Source organism: Somniosus microcephalus, chromosome 5, assembly GCF_052327205.1.
Source record: "Somniosus microcephalus isolate GS21.2 chromosome 5, FLI_Smic_1.0, whole genome shotgun sequence".
NCBI classification, from domain to species: Eukaryota; Metazoa; Chordata; class Chondrichthyes; order Squaliformes; family Somniosidae; genus Somniosus; species Somniosus microcephalus.
In genome coordinates this window covers 66,793,118-66,816,117 of record NC_140991.1, presented here as the reverse complement: position 1 = coordinate 66,816,117, position 23,000 = coordinate 66,793,118, and the positions used below count along the sequence as shown (strand labels likewise).

Below are 23,000 nucleotides of genomic sequence, written 5' to 3'. Positions count from 1 at the left end.
TAAACTTGTATACCCAATTAGACGCCTATCCTTTGCCTCGTATTTCCGAGATGGTGAACCAGATAGCTCAGTACCGCGTGTTCTCCACCATTGATTTAAAGTCTGCCTACCATCAACTCCCCATCAAAATAGAAGACCGACCTTATACGGCCTTCGAAGCTAATGGGCGCCTGTACCAATTCCTTCGGGTGCCCTTTGGAGTGACGAATGGGGTATCCGTCTTCCAACGGGAGATGGATCGTATGGTGGATGAATACGCGTTGGAAGCAACATTCCCGTACCTGGACAATGTTACCATCTGTGGGCGTGACCAACGGGAGCATGATCAAAATCTCGCGAAGTTCCTAGAGACTGCAAAGAGGTTAAACCTGACCTACAACGAAAACAAGTGTACCTTCAATACTACATGTTTGTGTATTCTTGGTTGCGTTGTGGAGAATGGGGTAATCGGGCCAGACCCTGAAAGATTACACCCACTTAAGGAATTACCTTTACCTCACACTGTAAAAGCTTTAAGAAGGTGTCTGGGATTCTTCTCGTACTATGCCCAGTGGGTGGCTAGTTACTCAGATAAAGTCCGACCTCTTATTAAGTCAACGTCTTTTCCGCTATCGGCGGAAGCTCAGGGGGCTTTCCTTAATATCAAACGGGACATTGAGAAGGCAGTGGTATGTGCCGTGGATGAGAAGATCCCTTTTCAAGTGGAAAGTGATGCATCTGATTTTGCGTTGGCAGCAACTCTTAACCAAGCTGGTAGACCAGTAGCTTTCTTCTCTCGTACATTGCAAGGACCAGAAGTTCGACATTCTTCAGTGGAAAAGGAGGCACAGGTGATTATCGAAGCAGTCAGGTATTGGAGACATTATCTCGCTGGCCAACGTTTTACGCTCATTACTGACCAGTGATCCGTGGCCTTTATGTTCAACACTAAGCAGAGAGGCAAGATCAAAAATGATAAGATTTTAAGATGGCGAATAGAACTGTCAACATATGACTATGATATTCAGTACAGGCCTGGAGTATTTAATGAGCCATCGGATGCTTTGTCATGAGGAGTATGTGCTAGTCTAGGTACAGATAAGCTTCAAAGTCCCCACGACGCACTCTGCCACCCTGGGGTTACCAGAATGAACCACTTCATTAAGTCCCACAATCTACCCTACCCTATTGAGGAGGTCCGGACAATGACCAGAACCTGTCATGTTTGTGCTGAATGTAAACCCCGCTTCTATAAGCCGTCCGAGCCAGCTCATCTTATTAAAGCAACTCGACCATTTGAGCGTTTGAGTCTCGATTTTAAAGGTCCCCTTCCATCGAGCGACCATAATGTCTATTTTCTTAATATTATAGACGAGTACTCTAGGTTCCCTTTTGTTATCCCCTGTCTGGATGCGACTAGTGCTGTTGTAATTAAATGCCTCTGCCAACTGTTTTCCTTGTTCGGCATGCCTAACTATATACATAGTGATAGGGGTTCTTCCTTTATGAGCGAAGAATTATGACAGTTTTTGCTATCGAAGGGGATTGCAATGAGTAGAACTACCAGCTATAACCCTCGTGGTAATGGGCAGGTCGAGAAAGAAAATGCGACAGTGTGGAAGGCTATCGTACTGTCTCTGAAGTCACGAGGCCTGCCGACCTCTCGCTGGCAGGATGTCCTGCCAGACGTGCTGCATTCCATAAGGTCTCTTTTGTGTACAGCGACGAATGCCACCCCTCATGAAAGGATGTTTAGTTTTCCAAGAAAAGCTACTAATGGAGTATCGTTACCCACATGGTTGATGACCATGGGCCCTGTGTTGTTGCGCAGACATGTGAGAGGCCACAAGACTGATCCACTGGTGGAGGAAGTACAACTCCTCCATGCTAATCCCCAGTATGCGTATATTCAATATTCAGATGGGCGAGAGGATACGGTCTCTATTAAAGATCTTGCACCTGCTGGAGCTCGAAAAGAGTTCGACTCTGAGAGTAGAGTTTTCAATCGTGGTATTGGACCTTCAGAGACACAAACCCTCAGTGTGGAAAATACTGATGATTCTGGGAATTCGAATGAACCGGAGTTAGTACTCCGGGAGGAGCCTCAGCAAGAGTTACGTCGTTCCCAGAGGATTATCAGACCTCCTGACAGACTGAATCTATAGCAGGGGGTGAATGTGATGAAATAACTCTGTGTTCTGATATTTGTACTTGTAATTGTAATGTCTGGAATGTTCCACCGGGGGGAACCACTAATGCTCCTCCCTGGCCCCGCCCCTCTTCTGGTATGTTCTACCAAGGGCTCGGTCGATGATGAACTCTGTTAACTCTGCCATGATTCTTACTTAATAAAAGCCTTCAGTCTTAAGCTTTAACTTCACGGATTCGGGCAGTTATTTGGCACATCAAGATCGAAAGTGTGAAGCGTAATTGGGAGAGGGGGGAAGCGATGAGAAGGAAGGGGGCGATCGAGAGGGAAGGGCACGATCGGGAGAGGGTGGGAAGTGATTGGGAAGGGGCTGAGCGGGAGCTGGCAATGGTCTTCAGCACTGCAATGGAGGCTGGAGCAGCACTCCTGCTCCTCCTGGCCCCACACGCAGGTAAGTAATTTTTAGCAAACTTACGTTATTGGTGGCAGCCTCCAGCAGTCCCATTTAAGGACCACTCGTTAGGCCGCTTCTACAGCACATTTTCCTGAATGCAGCTGGACCAGCACCAGCTGCTTTCAGGGCAGACCAATATTTGCAAAAGGGGCCTCAAGCAGACATTAGGCTCCTTATTTGTATTTGTGAGGGGGTTTACGCCTGTTGCATGTGTGGGCTCCAGACCCCTCTTTTTCTGACTTTACCAATATGAAGGCTACTTCCGGCACAAAATGTGCGAGTGCACACTGGCACCATGTTGTATACTTTGGCGCCTGTTATACGCCTGTAAAATGGACACGAGGGGGGCGATTTTCCCACTGGAGGCGAGATGGAGGCGGGTTTCGGTTTGGGTGGGTTTGAAACCCGCCTCCACTGATAGTTTTCAAAAAATTGAGATTTTCCCATGATTGGCCAGTTGATTTCAGAGCTGTGGGATGCCCTTGGCCAATTAGTGTTTTGGACTGAAACCCGCCTCTGCTGACATCACTTTTCCAGTCTGATTTTATGGCTTCTTGCTCTCTTGGTTAATTCCACAGCATTTCTGCCGATGCTGTACCACCTGCAACATATTCTGAGAAACCACTATGTCCAATTCCAAGGCAAGGGCCTCCCCGAGGCTCTCGGATGAGGCGCTGCAAATGTTGTTTGAGGGGGTGACAGCTAGCATGGAGGTGCTCTTCCACTCATCTGAGAGGAAGAGGCCAAAGAAACCTCTGTGGGTACAACTGGCAAGGGATATAACCTTCAGGTCTGTGTGCAGATTGGGAGAATGTTTGTGTATTGATGAAATGCCATCCCTGTTAGAAAGCATTAAAATGATTTGAAGCCAAAATGTTAGCGTTATGGCATCTGTTCTTTCACCTCAGGCAGCTCCACATTGCGGGCCCCGCCATACTTATGTTGCCAGGTTGGTGGCCAGAGTGAAAGGAAGCCAGAGAGTCATGTGCATTGTCAATTATGTCCTAGGATGGAGCCAATGACATGTGCCAACTTGGGCAACCTATGCAAATCTGGCCAGAATAAGTCCATCCCTTGCATCCCAAGCAGCCATGTGCTCGCGTGCTGCCGCTGCTGCTGGTCGATACGCCGGCGCTCTGACCTCCTCCTGCTCCTCCTACTCCTCCTGCTCATCCTCTGCCTCCTGCTCCTCCTCCTCCTCTTCCAGATCCTCCTCCTCCTCCTCAGTCTCGTCCTCCTCCTCCTCCTCCTCATCTGAGGTCCATGAAGAAAGAAACCGAATGGTTCCCATGCTGCTTGCAGATGCCTCCTTTGGGGAAGCGCTCATTGCAAGCGGGGAGAGGGTCTTCCAAGGAGGTCCCACAGTTGATTGATTCAAGCTGCAGCACCTCTGACTTTGAAAGGCCTCCTAAAAGTGCTCAGAGACCTTTTAAAGCCAAGGTCTGGCACCTGCAAGTAATCCCTGATGAAATAAACGATGTCCTGCTGGACCTGCAGCTGTGAGGAGACCACCCACGATTCAACCCATCAGGTTTACCTGGTGTGGTTTAGGAGGTGCGTGGAGCACGCTGAAATGCTCGAAAAATCACAAGGGCCTCTCAAAATAGGCTTAGAGAGGCCCTTAACGAGCATTTAATGATCACAAGTATCGCTATGGCCAGTTGGAGGCGAGACCGTTTCCCGACCTCCAAAACCGGCACCAGCAAAATCCCGCGGAGGCGGGTTGGAGGCGAATTCTGAACCCGCCCTCATTGAATCTGATTTCCCCGCCTTTCCCGCCTCCAAACCCGTCTCCTCCGATGGCAGAAAATCGCCCCTGGTATCTATTAATTTCTAGTCCAATATCTCTGCATGAAATTCCTTTGTCCGTTATTTTAACAGAGCTGTTAACTCATTCGGGTTAATGCCTCAGCAAACCTGTTTATAATGGCTTGCTTTCAGTCACTGTGAAATTAGCTGAGAGAAGCCCAAGATCCAGATTACAGTGGGCAGCATCTCGTGCCCGTCCTGATCTTTTGCCAGATTACTTCCTCCCAAGCACTTAATCTAAAGAGGAGGCAGGGAACAAAAATATAAATAGGATGGCAAATGTAGCTTTTTGCTTGCCTTGAGGGCAACCTACATTTAGCCACACAACCAAGTAGCATTTGCCTCCACTGCAGCTAAATAAAGGTCAGAAAAGATCATTGCATCCGCAGTGCACCCGAGTGTTTATTTAGGGAAGTTACCATGAAAAATGACTCTACATTAGACAGCTATAGTCAAATCCCATTAAAAATCCACACACAGCTTTGAAGTCTCAAAATGAGAAAGAATCTGACTTGTTTGCACTATGTCATTTTTGTTCTCTTGGTATAGAGCTTTGCTTTTTTCTTCACTGTAAAGTTATCAGGCGGTGCAAATGCCAAGGATTCAGTAGTGGTGTGAATGATTAAGCGTAGTGCTCTGTTTGGTGAAGCTTGAGATCGAAAAAGGCTTTTGTTTCAATCTAAGCTACATGGTTTGTACTGCATAAGGCCTCTGATAAACATCAGAAAATGTTCCCTTTTTTGACTGAGCACTGAGAGCTGTTTAGACTTACTTCAGCAGGAGCTCACTCGCAAAATGTGTAGGGCTAATGCAAGATTGCACAAGATAAATACAAATGAGGTAGGCCAATCAGTCCAATCCAGCTCATCTATCTAGAAGTGACAGCTCGCACTCACCCTATCACAACATCTAACCGGATCTTGAATGAATCTTATGTTATCACCTCCATTATCCTACCCGGAAGACCGTTCAAGAGGTGATCACTTTTTGTAAGAAGCAACTCTCACTGATATCTATCCTAATTTTATCTTTCACCAATTGTCCGACTGTCCTGACTTACCTTGAAGCAGTAGTCCTCTATACAAGGTCCTCTCTCAATCACCTCCTTTTAAGGCCCTCAGTTTCTCCACTCTTTCCTCTGACCTTATCCTCTGACACCAGGGATCCGCCTCGTGACTCTCCTCGGCACTGCCTTAAGGACCTAATTGTTTCTTTTAAATATCGTTAAACTGAACTGCGCAATTTAAGGTGCATCAGAATGACAAAATAATTCAAAAAACAATTTCAATTGATTTTCTTGCGTTGAAAAAATATTCAATAAAGTCACTTTTTCAATTGAAGATTTACTGCAGAAGTCATTTAATGATTTCCTGTTGCTTTGTGCTAGCAGTGGTGGCGTAAAGTAAGCATTAGGGGCCAGATGGGTGACCAGAAATGATCAAAGTTGATTGCTGGCCCTGTTTCACTGGCCAACCATTTCCAATCTGGTGAAGAATGTGCTCAAGGTCGTCCTGGTCAAAATCAACAGCAGGTTAATTTTAATATGATAATGAGCAGCAGAAGTATCTGCTCATGGCAGCATACTTACTTCTGCACTTCATTCTGGAAGCCTCCTCCATGTCCTGAATGTACTTTGAGAATGCATGTCCAAAAATGTAAATGTGACTGCCCTGAATTTTGAAGTGGAAATTTTTATTTTAGAAGGTATGTTCCATATCCCTTGATACTCTTACCTAATAAGAATCTATCTACCTCAGTCTTGAAAATTTCAATTGTCCCAGCATCCACAGCCTTTTGAGAGAGCAAATTCCATATTTCCACTACCCTTGTGTGGAAAAAATGCTTCACGATTTCACTCCTAAATGGCCTAGCTAATTTTAAGTTTGTTCTGGATTCCCCCATCAGAGCAAATAGTAAACAATGTTGTCTGTATCTACTCTATCAAATCCTTTTATCATTTTAAACACCTCGATCAGATCACCCCTCAATCTTCTAAATTCAAGGGAATACAAGCCAAGTTTTTGAAACCTGTCCTCATAATTTAACCCTCTAAACCCTGGTGTCATTCTGGTGAACCTGCACGGTACCCCCTCCAAGGTCACTATACGGTGCCCAAACTTTACACATTTCTCCAGATAGGGTCTGACCAAGGCTCTGAACAACTGAAACATAATTTCCTCCCCTTTGTACTCCAGCCCCCGTGAGATAAAGGCAAACCTTTTATGAACCTTTTCATTACTTTTTGCACCTGTGCACTAGCTTATAGTAATTTGTTTACATGGACACTCAAATCCCTTTGCTCTTCCACAGTCCCTAGTCTCACGCCATTCAGCAAAATTCCAATTTGTTTTTCGTGGATCCAAAGTGGTTGACCTTGCACTTCACCACATTGAACTCCATCTGCCACAGTTTTGCCCACTCATTTAATCTGTCTACGTTCCTCACAGTTCTGTGAAGCATCTTGGGACACTTTTTCTACATTAAAGATGCTATACAAAGGCAAGTTGTTGTTGTTGTGTCATTTGCTTCTTTGCTCAGGAAGCATCTTCTTTTAAGACAGTCTCTTTGAGGTCGGTATCCTTTGGTACCTCCGCTAGGTCTTTTAGCCAATAGGTTGCTGCTCTTCCTCTATCTTCACCATTACCTCATCCTGTTCAGCTATGCTTTGAGTTAGCTGGTGCACGCTTGTGGCTGTCTCCAAACAAATCCCCCAGGTAGATGTGTTTGAACCAGCTCTTGTAAGTCAAACTAAGGAACATTTACAAAGTGCTTGGTAGATCCAGGGCAGTGGCCTGCTGAGTTTTTCTTCCACACATACAAAAAGGAAGTAAGGAGATACATTCCTGTGGTTGGATCTCACACAAAATGAATTGCATTAGAATTCTTGTGAAGTGTGCATACATTGTGATGTAAGAAAACTACTAAGCACTTGGTTTGAGTATAAAACAAGGCTTTAATCAACTGTTTCACAACCATGAGTTTCTAGTTACATCACTAGTTCCTGGTTACAAAAACATCCTGCGCAAGCTGGGCCCACGCCCGAGTATTTATACTTTCTTTGGATGGCGCCACCAGCTGGCCGCCCAGTGTTATCTCATGAGTCATTTCTACATGAATGGTAAGATTCACGACACATTGTAGTAGTGAATAAGTGAGCGAGTAGATAGAGAACAATGAGGACGATAAAAATTGTATTTTTGCTGGGGGTGGCAGGGGTGGGGTGGGGAGGGCTCTCAAGCTTCTCCATCTCCAACCCTCACATGCCAAGTAGCCTGCTGCCTCTTCAAAACAATTGAGGGGCCAGTAATAGTGTGGCACTTCTCCTATGTGAGTCTGTTTTTGGTGGTTATACGCCACCTTGTCCTACAAGGAATGAAGCATAGATAGAAGTTTACACTTGTACATGTTAAGTCAGGGCCATTGTGCAGGCAACAGTACAAGTGATTACACAGACATGCGTTAAGCAGCTCCATCGACTATAATCCAGTTGCAGATTGGTGGTTTTATAGGCTAATTCCATGACCACGTACCATCAGTGGGGAGGCCCTGATCGCAGGAAGCATTAGTAGGTGAATCAGAGCTAAATGTTTGAGTGCAGTTTTCCTATGGAAATTTGGAAGTGAGGAATTTGCCCCTATTTTCCTTCAGTCAGAATGGCCGGGATTTTCCTTACCTCAGCGGGTCCGGGGTGGGCGATGTCGGTGGCGGGCCAAGGCCCCCTGCTGGGTCCAACCCGCTCTGGAAAATGAATTTACGTTGCTTGGGTTTGTTAAGCCCGCCCAGCGCGTTTCCCGGGCCAATTAGAGGAAGTGGGTCTGGTGACATCATTCATGACGCGTCATCAGCCAGTTTCCTTAAAGAGACCATGACCAACTTACTTTTGACATTTGTGCTGTCCGTATTCTACAGCATTGAGGTGCTGCAAACACAAACACAGAGGTGCAGGGGTGCACACAGGTTCTCCCATGACTCTCTCCATATGATTATGGAGGGAGTCACAGCATGCAGAGAGGTCCTCTTCCCTTCCGTTGGGCAGAAGAGACCTTTCCAGGAGAAAAAAACAGCCTGGTTGCACATTGCACAGGAGGACACAAGCAGGGATGTGGTCAGGAGGACCTGGATGCAGTGACGCAAAGCTTTCAATGATCTCAGTAGATCACGAAATTTCAGTACAAAGCCACACTCAACCTCATTCTGCTGTGCCTCTCATCATATCCCCATCACTCTGCCTTCCCTACCCTACTCCTGCACATCCTTACACACACCAACGTACCTTGCACCTCCACCCATCCCTCTCTATCGTTTTTTTTATTCGTTTATGGGCTTTGGGTGTCGCTGTCAAGGCCAGTATTTATTGCCCATCCCTAATTGCCGTTGAGAAGGTGGTGGTGAGCCGCCTTCTTCAACTGCTGCAATCTGTGTGGTGAAGCTACTCCCACAGTGCTGTTAGGTAGGGAGTTCCAGGATTTTGAGCCAGCGACAATGAAGGATCGGCGATATACTTCTAAGTCAGGATGGTGTGTGACTTGGAGGGGAACTTGGACGTTGTGGTGTTCCCATGCGCCTGCTGCCCTTGTCCTTCTAGGTGGTAGAGGTCATGGGTTTGGGAGGTGCTGCCGAAGAAGCCTTGGCGAGTTGCTGCAGTGCATCTTGTAGATGGTACACACTGCAGCCACGGTACGCCGGTGGTGGAGGGAGTGAATGTTTAAGGTGGTGGATGGGGTGCCAATCAAGCGGGCTGCCTTGTCCTGGATGGTGTCGAGCTTCTTGAGTTGTTGGAGCTGCACTCATCCAGGCAAGTGGAGAGTATTCCATTACACTCCTGACTTGTGCTTTGTAGATGGTGGAAAGGCTTTGGGGAGTCAGGAGGTGAGACACTTGCCACAGAAAACCTAGCATCTGACCTGCTCTTATTGGCACAGTATTTATGTGGCTGGTCCAGTTAAGTTTCTTGTCAATGGTCAAGTTTCTTGTCAACCCCAGGATGTTGATGGTGGGGGATTCGGCGATGGTACTGCCATTGAATGTCAAGGGGAGGTGGTTAAACTCTCACTTGTTGGAGATAGTCATTGACTGGCACTTCTGTGATGCGAATGTTATCTGCCACTTATCAGCCCAAGCCTGTACGTCATCCAAGTCTTGCTGCATGCGGGCATGGACTGCTTCATTATCTGAGGAGTTGTGAATGGCGCTGAACACTGAGCAGTCATCAGCGAATGTCCCCATTTCTGACCTTATGTTAGAGGGAAGGTCATTGATGAAGCAGCTGAAGATGGTTGGGCCTAGGACACTGCCCTGAGGAACCCCTGCAGCGATGTCCAGAGGCTGTGATGATTGACCTCCAACCATCACAACCATTTTCCTTTGTGCTAGGTATGACTCCAGCCAGTGGAACGTTTTCCCCCCAATTCCCATTGACTTCAGTTTTACTAGGGCTCCTTGATGCCACACTTGGTCAAATGCCGCTTTGATGTCAAGGGCAGTCACTCTCACCTCACCTCTGGAATTCAGCTCTTTTGTCAATATTTAGACCAAGGCTGTAATGAGGTCTGGAGCCGAATGGTTCTCGCGGAACCCAAGCTGAACATCAGTGAGCAGGTTATTGGTGAGTAAGAGCCACTTGATAGCACTGTCGATGACACCTTCCATCACTTTGCTGATGATTGAGAGTAGACTGATAGGGCGGTAATTGGCCGGATTGGATTTGTCCTGCTTTTTGTGGACAGGACATATCTGGGCAGTTTTCCACATTGTCGGATAGATGCCAGTGTTGTAGCTGTACTGGAACAGCTTGGCTAGAGGCGTGGCTAGTTCTGGAGCACAAGTCTTCAGCACAACAGCCGGAATGTTGTCCTGACAACGTCCTGAAGGGATAATTACAGTCCTAACCCTTTTGGGCTATTCCAGATCAGGCATATTCCCCAGTCGTTCACCCTCAACTTAAGTTAGAGATAACCGAATTCCATAAGATGCTTAAATGGATCTAAAGGTTCAGGCTATCTCTCCCTAAAGGAAAGGAACAACTAAAGATGTTACCGTCCTCCGGATAGTACTTTTAATAAGTTGAACTAGACTGTAACCTTCCGGATATTGTGAGGGTCCGGAATACCCCCCAGAATTCTGCAACTCCTTACAAAAGAGTGTACAGAATTTGTGGGTTCGCGAGTCTATACACAATTACTCTTTGAGACAATTCTAAAAATATATCATTTTATTTAAGAACCGACATTCAGTTAACATCTGTTGAATCAGTCACAACATTAACAATTAAAATACAATTAGCTTACATTTCTTATTTCTCAGAGATCCTTATTCTCAAATCTTTACTTCGTTACATTTCTTATTTCTTACTTATTTCTAAATCCAGAACATCCACCAAAATCAATCTGACTTCCTGAGACTCATAGTTAAAGACTTACAGAGATGCCTCTGGAAAGTTGAGAAATGCCCTGCCCGTTCAGTGTGTTCTGACTTCTGTTAAAAAAGGTCTTATTTTTATACCCTTTTGGCATTGGTTTCTTCTTTGATGTTCTCTGCTGATGTCAGCTAATTGTCTTATTCATTCTCTCTTTTGAATGCTTCTATTCTTTACCCTCATTTCAGCTGTTGCTCTTAGACTTCTTTCTCTTGTTTAGGTGTTTCAAATACGTATCATAAAATAGCTACTATCGATTTCTCTCCTTGATGTCATTCTTATTATCAGACGTTGTGTCTCCGTGGTTTTCCACGTTCAACACAAAAACAATGCAATTGCTTGGTGTCATCTATTGAAGTTATATCTTCAAAGTCTTCTTGTTGGTATGGTTTTTACTATATGTAAGTTGAAAACACTTTAACTCGGTGTTTATGCATTTCTTATTTACTTCAGTTGGTTGCCTATTTAATCGTGTGGTTCCTGTTTTCCAAGTTTAACATAAAACTATTTGACCAGCAGTTGTTTCTTTTACCTGATGTCATGTTTTCAAAGGCACATGCCTCCTTCAATGTCTGTATTTCTGTTCCAACACGTTAGCTCTTCACACTTTAACTGGGCATTTTCATTGTGTTCGTTGCAAACCGTAGACCTTTCGGAAGCACCAATGGTTTGTTTCAATCTTTCATTGTTTTAGAATATTTAACTAATTCCCATTTCAAAGCTTGTTTAGAACTTTGTTATCAACTGATCTTTTCTCAGAAGCCTGTATTCTGTTTACAGCCTTGTCTGCTGAGACTTGTGTCTTTTAAACCCAGTATGTCTTTTATTAATAATATTAGAAATCTGTTCATGGTATCGTGTATTTCTCTGAATCATGGCTATTCCTTCACAATCCAATGCCAGTAACAAAATCAGATTTTTCTTCTAAAATGCCGACAAGTTGATACACTTCACCCCCACCATTGCTAGCAGAGCCATCAGCCACTTTGGCCCTTCTCTCGGGAACTGCCTCTCTAAACCCTTCTCCCCTCCACTTCTCTCTCACTTTAAAAACCTGTTTTTTGACCATGTCACCCTCCTAACTTCCTCCTCCATGGCCCAGCAGCCATTCCACATTCTATTTCCATTTGGGATGGGGATTTTTTTTTTAACTTAAAGGTGCTATATAAATGCAAGTTGTTATTGCTGGTGATATGTGTAAGTTCAAAGCTCGTGAGATCTTCACTGAATCCGGAGCTTCCAGTCTATCGCACCATTGATACCTCTGGGCTCTTGCAAGTTGGGTTTTAATATTCCAGTCTTTTAACAACCGCAATAAGTGGTGGAAAGGAGCGTGAGTTTCTGGATAGAGTGAAATATTATGCTGGCAAAATCGTGAGCTCTCTAACACCAGATGCTCTGGCGTGTGGGTTAGTTTGAGAGTTCTCACTTTGCTGATGATTGAGAGTAGACTGATGGGGCGGTAATTGGCCGGGTTGGATTTGTCCTGCTTTCTGTGGACAGGACATACCTGGGCAGTTTTCCACATTGTCGGATAGATGCCAGTGTTATAGCTGTACTGGAACAGCTTGGCTAGAGGCGCAGCTAGTTCTGGAGCGAAAGTCTTTATCACGATAGCCGCGATATCGTCGGGGCCCATAGCTTTTGCTGTATCCAGTGTGCTCAGCCGTTTCTTGATATCACGTGGCGTGAATCTAATTGGCTGAAGACTGGCTTCTGTGGTGGTGAGGACCTCAGGAGGAGGCCAATATGGATCATCCACTCGGCACATCTGGCTGAAGATGGTTGCAAACGCTTCAATCTACATTATCACATCCGCATCTCACTAGCCACCCCTCACACTCACCTTCATCCTAATACAATCATAGCAACTAACAACACACAAGGGTAGCGACTTCGGTGTTTTATCCAATGTTCATGTAATGTTTCTGTTAATGTGCTGTCAAACATTGAATCCTTTATTTTCAACACTTTGCGTTCTTGAACAGATTTGTGTGCACCTTTAGAAGTGGCTTAGTGAGTTGCAGTGAATGCCGAGACATAACAGTAACCCCGCAATGGTGATGAGTATGAAAGGAATGGCTTGGACATTGTAGGGATGCTTTATCGTGTTGGTGTGGGGTGGTGCCAACCTGGCACATCATGTGGCAGCCAGGGTGTACAGCATCAAGTGAAGTAAATCTGGCCATGGTGAGGCCATCCCTGGCCTCCCGGACAGCAATGTGCTCGGGTGCTGATACCCTCTGTCCTGTGCAGCATCAGGTGATTGCGGAGAAGGTTGGTGTTCTTGTTGGTGCTGCTGGTGCTGGGGCTGATCATGGTCGGATTCTGAGGACCAATGTGAGACAGTATAAAGGGCACCCATGTTGGTGGAATAGATGGCAGGTGAAGTAGAGATGACAGAAGCATTCTGTCAATGGTGAACGAGTTCTTGCAATGAGGTGAGAGTGGATGGAGAGTGGAAAGTGAAAAGCCTGCAGAATCTGTGCTGGAAATGGACTGAGAAACAGCTTGTGGCTGAGGAAAGTGATGATCTGTCAGGTGGGAACTTGTACTGTATGTTTGAAGATGTCAAGTAATCAGCTGGAGGAATGGCCATTCAACTCCCGCCTCAGCTTCACAGATGTAGTCCCCGAGCAGCGAGCACCCCATGGGCGAGCACTTAAAGTTAAAAGGTAAGGTTAAAAGCATTATTAAGGGTGTGTCAACAACCCAATAATTGGTTTAATTGGGTCGCCCGCCTCTGCGGGTCAGGTCGGAACGGAGATCACATATGCGCCATTGGGAAAAGCACGTTGCAGTGGGTTTGTAAGGATTACGGGGGTTTCTTTAAACTGGTTTAAGGTAATCTACCTGGCCAGCAGTCCTTTTTGCTGCTGCACTATAAACCAATTTTAAAACAGCGGTTTCGAATCACTACCCCTCCTTTAGTTCTGAGTGGAGGAACTTATAATTAATGATATTAACGGAACACGTGGTTTGGATGAGAGAAAAAAATATCAATCTTTATTAACAAAAGAAACTATAATCACAATATCAAACTATCCCACATGAACACAGTAAAATTGTAAAACTATATAACAAGGGGGTACACACGGCAAAAACGAGGGATACAATAGCTACAATGTATTTAAACAATCTTAGCAATTCCCTTAAATCACCATCCCCCCCCCCCCTTAACTCCTGCTAGGTTGCCTTGTTGAGAGTCAGAAAATCTCTGCTCACATGGTCCAGCGAAGAGAGAGAGAGAGAGCTCACCTATGTCCCAGGAAGTCAAGAGCCAAGAGTCAAGAGTCAAGAGAGCGAGCTGGCTGCTCAGCCCTTTTTTTATACCTGGTGAGCCCCTCACATCCTGCCTTACAAGGGCTGTGTGCAAAATTAACCCCAAAGCTGTGATAGGCTAACTCAAAGTGGTTAGATTGAGTTAATGTGATTTTCAGAGCTCCCTTTGCTGAAACAAAAGGGAGATACATCTGCTCTATTGTCCAGTACTGGGTGATTTAAAATCCTTTCAAATGTTAACGCTTCCCATTTAAGATACAAAAAGTCTCTTCTGCAGTTTAGATGTCCTTCGATATACAAACAAATGCTAATAGCATTCAATTGCTTTATAAACAAAGCAATGTCCTTTGTCTTCATTGAACCTTACTTCCAGACACAGAAAGCTGCATTCCAAACCTCTTTTGTCATTCGGCCATGTGGTGTGACAGCCATTTTATCCCTGGAAATTTAAAAAGCACATTGCCCAGGGATCCTTTAATCAAAAACATGAATCTTCAGAACTGTAAATCATTGCGAATTCTTACAGTCCGCCCTTGGATACTTCCAGCTTGCTTGTAGTATCCTCTTGAAGAAATGAGCAATGATTTCTGACCCCCCACAAACAACCATCCCCTGTATTTACCTAATAGCTATCTGCCACTGATCCCCGTACCGTCTATTCCCCTTAAATTCAAGAAAAAAACCATGGTACGGTAGGCATCTTACAGATACTTCAGTTTTCACTAAGGGGGTCTCATACCCCTACACGCTTGTAAAATTATACAGTGTAAACCAAATTTACAATCACCTTTTTTTTTACATCATAAGTTATTACAAAATGTTGCAATCTTAGTTACACAATGTACTCAAAAATTATCGCAAGCACGGAGAGGGTCCTACGCCTCTGCTCAACTTGGAGTTGTCACAAACTGGTCCCAAGCACGGAGAGGACCTCACGCCTCTGCTCAACTTGGGGCTGCAACACAAAATACAAAAAATCATTAAACAACATGCTTATGAACCCCGATCATCACGGGCCGATGATGGGTCACGAAATTCGAGTGGGTATTGCTCCTCCCACTCGGGCAGTAAAAGTACCTTCCACCCCCCTTTGATCGGCTTAAACTTTAAAACAGGCAGAATGGATTTAGCGACCAGCCTGCTCCGACAGCCCCGAGCCGTTCCCTTGTCCTTTTGTGGAGGCGGGGTGCCCCTCACGTTTAAAATTTTACCTTAGCACAGACCGAGACCGGGGAGTATGGGATCTCATGACTCCCAGTCCCTCCCCCTCCCGTCTTCCCTCGACTGGCTGCAGAAAATGATGGGTGCCTGTGTGGCGGCACTCCCTGGCCCCACACTGATCCGGCCACCCACTCATCCTTCCCAGCCACAACTTATCTTCTTTGCCCGTGGGCCCCCGGGGGAGTTCCTCCCTCCCCCGACTGCACCCACGCGACTCTTGGGTCTCCCCCCTCCTCTATACAATCATTCCCGGGTCATCACCACCCACCCCCGGGGAACGCGTACCTATGACCAGGCGCCCGCGCTTCCCCATCGTGACTCCTCTACAGCGAGGTCTCCCGCACGTGAACTTCGGTCAGGATAGTGCTGGGTTGGGGGCCATGCCCCACCCAGCTGGGGCCATCTCCTCCCCGTAGGAGGAGTAGGCAAGTTCCTCCGGACTCGGCCCGGTTTTTCCCGACGATCGCTGCGGGGTCTCCTGGATTGGTCCAGTGGCGAGGTGATCCCCAACATTCCGCATCTTCATTCAATGTCCAGCTCGGGCTGGGCGAACATGGCTGCTTCATTTTCCCATCTCCTGCGAAAACTTAAAAGGGACATGCAGCCAGGTCTCACTGACCTGCTGCCTCAGGTGGAGACATGGTCGGGTCCCTCAACCTCGGACCAAAACACAAACATTCGGCACACATGTAAACTTACGCTCTTTAAACTTAAACTTAAAACTAGTTAAATCAACAAAACTTAAAATACACCTTAAAAGCACGCTATATACACACATAGCTATCATACAAATGCCGCCCGTCTCTGGACGGCCAGTCTAATCTCTATCACTGTCGCAGATTGCTGCTGGCTGCAGCGAAGCTGGACTGTCTCCTGTCTCTGGTCCCCCGCAGCTTATGGCTGTTGAGTGGGGACCCCTGTTCTCTGGCTTTTCCCTGGCTCGGGAAACCGCCCTGCTCCACTGTAAAGTGGGTGACCATGCTTTCTTAGGCTGGGGCACCTGCTGAGACCTTCTGAGGGGTGTCTCTCTGGGGGAAACTTTGGCCGGCGGACCCTGAGCTTGGGTCACAGCCCCAGCTGGCTGGGAACCTTCTCCCCCATGTGGTAGCCCGCACTGTATCTCTGGGTTTGTCTGCTCTTTCCTGCCCACACAAGCCACAGTGCTTGCCTGTGAACTCAAACATGCTGTGGGCTGAGGATCCCTCTTCTCAGGCTCACTCCTCACGGGTGGACTGTACCTCCGTTGTTGGAGGGGGTACATTGGTCCTGGTCCCCGCCTGCCTAGCAGGACCTGCTGGTGTTCTCCTACCACCCCATTGTCCACCCCTCCTCGCTGCCAGAGCTCCTCAAAACTCGGAGCTGTGGGCTGCTGTCTTCGGATCTCTAATTCCCAATCCAGCACCGTTCTGGGTGCTGCCTGTGGGATAGTTCTACTTGGGCTGCCAGTAAAGTCCAGCTGACCTGCCTTCAGGCTGATCATGCAAATCATCCCCTTAAAGGCATTTAAAGCCATGTTAAGGCTTTCTATCTCTGCCCTACAGGGGCCATGATCTGCTTCCTCAAACCTTAGGGCGCAGGCCAGCTTATAAGCTGCCTTAGGTTCCCTAAACCTTTCCTCCTGCTCTCTCTTCACAACCTTCCTAACCCAGCCACCTATACCCCGATAGGTCAGCTTACACACTGCCACTACCTTCCGCAGGGCTACCCACATACTGAAAGCAAGAAAGACAATAACTGATGCTTTCTCTAGATCCAGACCACTTATCATATCAAAACTGCCTCCACTCCTGGCTGGCTCGCCATTGTAAGGATTTCGGGGGTTTCTTTTAAACTGGTTTAAGGTAATCTACCTGGCCAGCAGTCTTTTTGCTGCTGCACTCTAAACCAATTTACAAACAGCGGTTTCGAATCGCCACCCCTCCTTTTGTTCTGAGTGGAGGAGCTTATAATTAATGATATTAAAACGGAACACGTGGTTTGGATGAGAGAAAAAAAATCAAGCTTTATTAACTAAAAGAAACTACAATCACAATATCAAACTATCCCACACGAACACAGTAAAATTGTAAAACTATACAGCAGGGGGGTTGCAGACGGTGAAAACGAGGGGTACAATGGCTACAATGTTATTTAAACAATCTTAGCAATTCCCTTAAATCACCATCCCCCTTAACTCCTGCTAGGTTGCCTTGTGTGGAGTCAGAAAATCTCTGCTCACATGGTCCAGCGAAGAGAGAGAGAGAGAGAGAGAGAGCTCACCTATGTCCCAGGAAGTCAAGAGCCAAGAGTCAAGAGTCAAGAGAGCGAGCTGGCTGCTCAGCCCTTTTTTTATACCCGGTGAGCCCCTCACATCCTGCCTTACAAGGGCTGTGTGCAAAATTAACCCCAAAGCTGTGATAGGCTAACTCAAAGTGGTTAGATTGAGTTAATGTGATTTTCAGAGCTCCCTTTGCTGAAACAAAAGGGAGATACATCTGCTCTATTGTCCAGTACTGGGTGATTTAAAATCCTTTCAAATGTTAACGCTTCCCATTTAAGATACAAAAAGTCTCTTCTGCAGCTTAGATGTCCTTCGATATACAAACAAATGCTAATAGCATTCAATTGCTTTATAAACAAAGCAATGTCCTTTGTCTTCATTGAACCTTACTTCCAGACACAGAAAGCTGCATTCCAAACCTCTTTTGTCATTCGGCCATGTGGTGTGACAGCCATTTTATCCCTGGAAATTTAAAAAGCACATTGCCCAGGGATCCTTTAATCAAAAACATGAATCTTCAGAACTGTAAATCATTGCGAATTCTTACAGGTTGAAAGCGGGGTCCCGACCTGTTGTCAAAAAAAATCAAATTTCCCACCTGACCTGCCACCGATCCCGCCCGCTGACCCCCCGGAAAATTCTGGCCTCTGTGTGTAAGAAATAATCAATGTGAGTTTAAAACGGAGAAACACTGTAGTTTCCTGTACAAGTAAATACCCTGAAGGAGAATTTCCATGGGGTATTCCTGATCTCCCGCCATTTTCAGCTTGTTTACATTATTTCTCCTGGGGTGATGCTGAAGTCACAGCAGCAGATCAGAAGGACATGGAAATTTCCTGCGCCTATCTTCATCATTTCTTATTTTCTTCTCTTGTAGGTGGATGACACTGTATTTCACAGCTATTATTGCCTTTGTGAGGTAAACTACTTTTTCAATCTTTCTAAATCATTTACTTATTTCACTTTCTAATTTCAAACAGATACATGTTAGCATAGTTTGTGCATCTTAACTTAGACAGAACAGTTTTATAGCTTTACAAAGTAAGTGGAATTGGGTATTAAAAGGGCAGGATTGGGTATTAAATATTCCTGGATATAGGGTGTTCAGGAAAGATAGGGAAGGAAAGATACGAGGTGGTGTGGCAGTATTGGTTAAGGAGAATGTAACCGTGCTGGAGAGAGAGGATGTCCTGGAGGGGTCAAGGACAGAATCTATATGGCTAGAGTTAAGGAATAATAGAGGTGCCATTGCACTACTAGATGCATTCTATAGGCCACCACTAGTGGGGAAAATATGGAGGAGCAAATTTGCAGGGAAATTACAGAGAGATGCAAGAACTATAAAGTAGTGATAATGGGGGACTTCAACTATCCTAATATAGACTCAGATATAAATAGTGTAAAGGACAGGGAGGGGGAAGAATTTCTGAAGTGTGTTCAGGAGAATTTTCTGGATCAGCATGTTTCCAGCCCAATGAGGAAGGAGGGATTGCTGGATCTGGTTCTGGGGAATGAAGTAGTTCAAGTGGAGAAAGTGTCAGTAGGTGAACATTTAGGGAACAGTGATCATAGTATCATAAGATTTAGATTAGCTATGGAAAAGGACAGAGAGCAATCTAGAGTAAAAATACTTAATTGGAGGAAAAAAACTTTCAGTGGGATGAGAACGGATCTGGCCTGGGTAAATTGGACTCAAAGATTGGCAGGCAAAACTGTAGTGGAACAATGGGCTGCCTTTAAAGAAGATATAGTTCAGGTACATTTGAGGTACATTCCCACTAGGGGGAAAAGTAGGGCAACCAAAGTCAGAGCTCCCTGGATGGCGAAAGAGATAGAGGGTAAAATGAAGCAGAAAAATAGCGCGTATGACAGATGTCAGGTCGAGAATACATCTGAGAATCAGGCTAAATAGAGAAAGTTCAGAGGAGAAGTGAAAAAGAAAATAAGAGGGGCAAAGAGAAGGTATGAGAATAGAATGGCTGCTAACATAAAAGGTAATCCAAAAGTCTTCTATAGGCATATAAATAAAAAACAGGTAGTAAGAGGAGGGGTGGGGCCGATTAGGGACCAAAAAGGAGACCTACACATGGAGGCAGAGGGTATGGCTGAGATACTAAATGAGTCTTCATCTGTCTTCACCAAGGAAGAGGATGCTGCCATAGACATAGTGAAGGAGGAGGTAGAAGAGATACTGGATGTGATAAGAATTGATAAAGACAAGGTACTAGAAAGGCTGGCTGTACTTAAAGTAGATAAGTCACCAGGACTGGATGGGATGCATCCAATGATGCTGAGGGGAGTGAAGGAAGAAATCGCGGAGGTACTGGCCAAAATCTTCCAATACTCCTTAGAATCGGGGGTGGTGCCACAGAGGACTGGAGAATTGCAAATGTTACACCTTTGTTCAAAAAAGGGTGTAAAGATAAACCCAGCAACTATAGGCTGGTCAGTTTAACCTCAGTAGTGGGGAAGCTTTTAGAAACAATAATCAGGGACAAAATTTACAGTCACTTGGACAAGCGTGGATTAATTAAGGAAAGCTAGCACGGATTTGTTAAAGGCAAATCGTCTTTAATCAACTTGATTGAGTTTTTTGAAGAGGTAACAGAGAGGGTTGAAGAGGGCAATGCAGTTGACGTGGGTGTAAATGGATTTCCAAAAGGTGTTCGACAAAGTGCCACATAATAAGCTTGCCAGCAAAGTTGAAGCCCATGGAATAAAAGGGACAGTGGCAGCATGGATACAAAATTGGCTAAGTGACAGGAAACAGAGAGTAGTGGTGAACGGTTGTTTTTCGGACTGGAGGAAGGTATACAGTGGTGTTCCCCAGGGGTCGGTACCAGGAACACTGTTTTTCTTGATATATGTTAATGACTTGGATGTGGGTGTACAGGGCACAATTTCAAAATTTGCAGATGACACAGAACTTGGAAGTATAGTGAACAGTGAGGAGGATAGTGATAGACTTCAAGAGGACATAGATAGGCTGGTGGAATGGGTGGAAACTTGGCAGATGAAATTTAATACATTTTGGTAGAAAGAATGGGGAGAGGAAATATAAACTCAAGGGTGCAATTCTACAGGGGGAGCATGAAGAAAAAGACCTGGGGGTATGTGTGCACAAATTGTTGAAGGTGGCAGAGCAGGTTGAGAAAGCGGTTAAAAAAGCTTACGGGATCCTGGGCTTCATGAATAGAGGTACAGGCCAGGATTTTTATTTGGCTGTGGAGGCGTGACTTTTGCGAGAGGTAGTGAGTGACATCTGCGCAATGCTGCAACAAAGTGAGAATGAAGGAGTGAGTGTAGAGATTCCATAGCATCGATACTTAGAAGGAGACAAAGATGGAGTGAGGTGGCAAGACCAAGGGTCCTCCCTGTGTGTTGTCAGTTGTTTGCAAAACATCAGAGTGATAGGGAGTGTGAGGGCTGCATAGTCGAATAGTTATGTGAATGTGACCATAGAGAGAAAGGGAATGGGTAAGGGTGCATGGATGTCAGTGTCAAGTGGGATGTGGAGGAAGAGATTGCTGAAGCTGAGTGCTGGTGAGGAAAGGCAATGGGGATCAGATTGAGGGTGATGGGAAAATCATACTCTCTTTTCCAGTGCGGAGAAGGTCATGAAATATCTTGCAGCACTGAATCCAAGTTCTGCGGGTGACTCCCAAGGAGTTGACCTCCTCAGCCACCTGCATCCACTCCCAAGAGGTCTGCTTGGGAGGCCTCTTCCTCCCTGTAGAAGGGAAGAGCACCTCCCTGTTGGCTGCAACCCCATCTACTAATGCCTGCAAGGCCACCTCGTCAAAACGAGGAGCTGACCTGGGTCTCCCGCTGCTCATGGTGTCTCCAGGTACCTCTCACTCCACAGTCAAAAAGCTTGGCAGTCTGCAAAAGAAGCAAGGCTTGCTGTAGACCTTAAATGCAGCAGCAAAGATGACATCATCGGAGGCAACTTTCAGTCAGGAGAAACTCATTTGCCAAGGGTTCCCGCACGTTGGAAATCAATTGGACAATTAAGTTAAATTGCATCAATCTCCCACATCCATTTAGATTCGTGTGGATAACACGAAATGCGGATTATACGACACCAACCTGCACCTGAATGAAAATCCAGCCCACAGAGTACAAAAGCGTGGAAATTATGATGAACATTTGTAAAACACTGGTTCAGCCTCAACTGGAGTACTGTGTCCAATTCTGGGCATCGCACTTTAAGAAGGATGCGAAGGCCTTAGAAAGGGTGCAGAAAAGATTTACGAGAATGATTCCAGGGATGAGGGACTTCAGTTACGTGGATAGACTGGAGAAGCTGGGGTTGTTCTCCTTGATTTGAGATTTGATAGAGGTGTTCAAAATCATGAGGAGTCTGGACAGAGTAGATAGAGGAAACTGTTCCCATTGGCAGAGGGGTCGAGAACCAGAGGACACAGATTTCAGGTGATTGGCAAAAGAACCAAAGGCGACATAAGAAATAACTTTAATACTCAGCGAGTGGTTAGGATCTGGAATTCACTGCCTGAAAGGGTGGTAGAGGCAGACTCAATCACGGCTTTCAAAAGGGAGTTGGAAGAAAAACATTTGCAGGGCTATGGGGAAAGGGCAGGGGTAGGAGACTAGCTGACGTGCTCTTGCAGAAAGCCAGCACGGGTTTGACGGGCCTTCTTCCGTGCTGTAACCATTCTATGATTCTATGAAGCCAAACATTCTCATATTAATAAAGGGGACAATTTTAAAGGGGGGTGCAGGAACAGAAAGACCTAGGGGGGTGTACGTACACAAATCTTTGAAGCTGGCAGGAAAAGTTGAGAAGGCTGTAAAAAAGCACATGGGATCCTTGGATTTACAAACAGAGGTGTAGAGTACAAAAGGAAGGAAGTTATGTTGTTTTTAAATACATTCGTAGGATGTGGGTGCCGCTGCCAAGGTCAGCATTTATTGCCCATCCCTAATTGCCCTTAACTGAGTGGCTTGCTAGGCAGAGGGCTGTTAAGAGTCAACCAAATTGCTGTGGATCTAGAGTCCCACATATAGGCCAGACCGGGTAAGGGCGGTAGATTTCCTTCCCTAAAGGACATGAGTGAACCAGATGGGTTTTTATGATCCTCCCTCTCATAAAGACCGCATGGATGAACTACAGAATTTGTTCAACCCTGTCTGGCATAAAAATAAAACAAGAAAGGAGGCGCAACCGTGGCTAACAATTAGGGATAGCATAAGATCCAAGGACAGGACATATAAATTGACCAGAAAAAGCAGCAAACTTAAGGATTGGGAGCAGTTTAGGATTCAGCAAAGGAGGACAAAAGGATTCATTAAGAGGGGGAAAATAGAGTATGAGAGTAAACTTTCAGGGAACATAAAAACTGACTGTAAAAGCTTCTATAGATATGTGAAGAGAAAAAGATTGGTGAAGTCAAGCGTAGGACCCTTGCAG

At 45.6% G+C, this 23,000-nt stretch overlaps 1 protein-coding gene across 4 annotated transcripts in view; it reads left to right on the top strand.

The window, feature by feature from the left end:
* The window catches only part of myo3a (myosin IIIA), a 722,675-nt gene that overhangs the window by 486,487 nt on the left and 213,188 nt on the right, over positions 1-23,000 (top strand). For all 4 annotated transcript variants that reach the window (XM_085987739.1, XM_085987740.1, XM_085987738.1 and 1 more), the window contains one exon: positions 18,447-18,488. In XM_085987739.1, coding sequence (XP_085843865.1) covers positions 18,447-18,488 — 42 coding nt within the window. The remainder of the gene's footprint in view (positions 1-18,446; positions 18,489-23,000) is intronic.